At 39.0% G+C, this 3,718-nt stretch overlaps 1 protein-coding gene across 1 annotated transcript in view; it reads left to right on the forward strand.

The window, feature by feature from the left end:
* Nucleotides 1–1,292: 1,292 nt before the first annotated feature.
* The window catches only part of stimate (STIM activating enhance), a gene marked incomplete at its 5' end in the record, with an annotated part of 10,362 nt that continues 7,936 nt past the window's right edge, over nt 1,293–3,718 (forward strand). The window contains one exon of the mRNA XM_025060412.1: nt 1,293–1,671. Within this exon, the coding sequence (XP_024916180.1) occupies nt 1,293–1,671 (379 nt within the window). The remainder of the gene's footprint in view (nt 1,672–3,718) is intronic.

The raw sequence follows: 3,718 nt of genomic DNA on the forward strand, positions 1-3,718 counted from the left end.
CCAGCATGCATTTCGTCCTAGCGCCGATCACGTGACTCGTTCTGTCAACATGAGTGGGCAGTGTAGGCTCTGGATGGTTTGGGAACCAGCAGCTGGAGGTGGACATACGACCTGTCGTTTTCCATCTTCTTCTTACCGTTCTGTCTTCCCGGCGGAGGAGTAGCAGAAGCGGGAGAAAAGGCCTTTAGTGGCCGGTTTAGTGTTTGCTTCTCACCGTTTCTGTAAACACAAGTTTACCAATTTTGGGCCGTTTTTGCGCCACTAACGTCATGTCACTGAGGAGTTAGCTTGAATGCTAAGCTAAGGTAGGTGATGATACGACTGGTTTAGTGGCTATTTTTTTATCAATAGTTGTGTAATTTTCTTTATGGCCGAATAATGACTGTAAAACTGACTTTCTCTCTGGCCAGTAGTGTAAAAGCAGTGATTTATTCTGTCTGTAAAATGTTAAAGAAGTTAAATTGATATTGAATGGCTGTTTTATTCGTTGACTTCCAAGCAGTACACATAGAATGTACTGTAGTAGGATGTACTGGAGCCGGAATGCGAAAGTAAATACGTGCACTGTTTCCGTCATTTTTAGCAGAAATGTGGTTTTAGTTGCATTTGCATGCACGAGAATGCAAAAGTATATTTTGTTAAAATGATGGAAGTCCACATAACCTCATATTTCCTCTAGTATTTCAATTAATAATTGTGTACATGTTTTACTGGTTGTTTACTTTCAGGGTTTTTACTGCAATTCACACATTAAAGGAAAGCATCTTCCAAACATTCAGGGATTCACTAATATTTTATTTGTCAGTTTTTCATTGGAATACTGTAGTTCAGACAATAAGATATATTAGCTGAAGATGAAGATCAGTGATACCTGATAACAGGAAGTACAGTCAGCAACAGAATCAGTTTGTAACTACGAGGAATTTGCTTTGGCATTTGCTGCAGCAGACTGACACAGGAAATAATAAAGTATGTGAGTAAGTTTCACAAATCCACGAATACACTTGGACCTGTGCTTGTAACCTGCTATTAGGTGATGTAGAACTGTTTTTAAAAAAAAAGATTAATTGAGCTGTTTTTGACAAGTAGCCATTTTAGCTTCAGTACAGCACTAATTGATATTAATATATTGGAGATACTGATTAATATAACAGTATTTTTTTTTTCCACAGTTCAGTATACTGATTAATATAACAGTATTTTTTTCCCACCCACACTAGTTCATCAGTTGGGAGACTGCGTCACTCCTTTACTTCACCATGACTTCATGGATGTGTGAAGCAGAAGAATGACAGCACACCTGCGATGGAGAAGACACCACCTTTTCCCCTTGCACACGGTCACATTCAACATACCTATTAGCTGACCATCGACTGGGAAGCTTACACAGAGTCCCAGTGAGAAGCTACTGTACTGGCTTTGTTTATTCCCCTCTACCAGCTCCTCTGTTCTCTGTCACTGTGGTTGACATGCAGTCCCAACTGAGAGACGTGGCAATGACACGTCCAGTAGGAGCAGGACAGCCTGCTGTGCCCATTACAAACACATCAATATCCTCCAGCCCAACACCAGGTACGGACACTCGGGGCTGTGAGAATGGTGCACTGATGGACTCCTTTGGGATTTTCCTGCAAGGACTTCTTGCTGTGATGGCTTTCAGCACACTCATGTGTAAGTATGACTGGAGGTTTGCTGTGTGTCAGATATCTGACACCAGCTGCTGAAGTCACGTAGGCAGCCCGTTGACCAATTGCATCACTTAGCTAGTCAAATGCAATATTGATCTCGCAGGATCATGCCTTACCCCGGAGCAGAGGTAGATGGATAAATGTGGTTCAGAATTGCTTCTTAGATTCGCAGGGTTTATTTTTGTGTAAAAGTTGCTGTTGTGAAAAAAAACTCCCCAGCTTGACACATTTCTTCAGCTCACTCTTACTAAAAAAATGTTTGCCTGCAGAAATATGAGGAAAAGCAGATCTCAGCCTTCGACAGCTTTATGTGGCTACATTCTCTTAGGTCCTTGTCTACACTGGCTGCAGTTTGAAAACATTTTATATTGATTCACATCAGTGAACGAAATGAGAAGTAGACCAGAGTGTTAACTATGCAAATGTTAAATATGCAAAAAAAAAAAAAAAAGGAATTACACACTTTGTTGCGGTGGAGTGAGTGCTTCAAGATAAAGCAGTTAAAAGCAAAGACCAACTTAGTGTTGTCTTTTTTAGTTGTACTTTGTGCAAACATCTTATATAATACACTTTGAGAGACTTTAGATACAGTAAACATGTGTAAATAACTCGACTAGTAATATGATTGTTACAGTAAACATGTGTAAATAACTCGACATGTGTAAATAACGACTAGTAATATGATGACAGTAAGGTTGTGATAGAATTTACAGTACATTAAAGTAGCCTGTAAACATTCAACTTTCAATGAGTCTCCACCTATAACCACACATGAATCTGTTCATTTGTTAAGAATGACTTATGCTTGCTTTAAAAAGGCTGAAATATACATTTTGCAGTAAAACATTTTTTTGATTAAAATGTCCTGATATTATGATGGGCATCCACTGCTATTACCAATCAGCGTTAACAGTATAAAAAAACTAACAAAAAACACTTTGACACTATAAAAACTTAATTGTCAACAATTATCATTAACATTTATAAAAAAAAATGTTACCGTCTCCATGAGACATGTTTTTGTTTTTGTCTTTAAATCCGAAGTCAGGGTAACTAATCAACATACACAAGGAAACTGTAGCAACTGAGTAAAAAAATGAAGGCACATTTTACCATGTTCCATCAAGTCAGTGTCTGGCACTGCCCTGACAGCTGTGTGACCTAATGAGGGCGGACTCTTGCGTGCGTCCGAGTAACCTCACAGCAGTGGGGAATGTTTAGCATTTTGCTGGAGGCAACTTTAGTCTCTGTGCTAAAGGAGTAGGCTGAGTCCTCTGCATGCAGTCACATCATACTCCGTTGCATGAAGGGTGTGTTCAGTCTGAAGTCACACTCCACACAGAGCAGTACCAGTAGGTATTTACTTTAACACACATAGAACGAAGGTCTCTGAGTAAGTGTTTGGACAACACCACAGCCAGGGGTTTGTTATAAATGAGAGAAGAAAGTTTTGAGAAATACGGTCAACAACCAACCTAGATGAAGGATGGAGACAGTCTTTATTGATGGAATAGTAAACTGGTTTGGCCACAGCGTTGACACTCCCTTGTCATCACGCAACAAAAGCAGAAGGTAGTGTTGGTGTCATGGAAAACAAGCTGCTGTTGTAAAGAACAGCAAAAGCCTTAATTATGGTGAACTTTATAGTTCTTTCAGTGAGGAGTGTCTGTGCTTCCTTTAACGTGGAACATTAAGTTGTGACATGGAGTTACAGAAATATTCAGGTGTGTCCAAAATAGTTTTATTCATATGGGAGTTTTCAAATTACGTGTTTGATTAACACTGTACATTCCGTTTCTACATGAAGAGAAAATAGTTTCTAGTTTAAAGATTCTAGTTATGTGGTTTTTGTCACTCCTTCCCTAAAATATCTAGGAAATCTGTCTTAGGAATATATTTGTGTATTGCACGTGTATAATGCCTAACACTGTGAACCAGTGATTGTAAAGTCATTGTCAATAGTGCTATAATGGTACGTATTTGTACAGAACCTTTCGGTAAAAGGAAGTACAGTACAAATATGGTACACA

This window comes from Cynoglossus semilaevis, chromosome 11 (genome assembly GCF_000523025.1).
Source record: "Cynoglossus semilaevis isolate Cse_v1.0 chromosome 11, Cse_v1.0, whole genome shotgun sequence".
Classification (NCBI taxonomy): Eukaryota; Metazoa; Chordata; class Actinopteri; order Pleuronectiformes; family Cynoglossidae; genus Cynoglossus; species Cynoglossus semilaevis.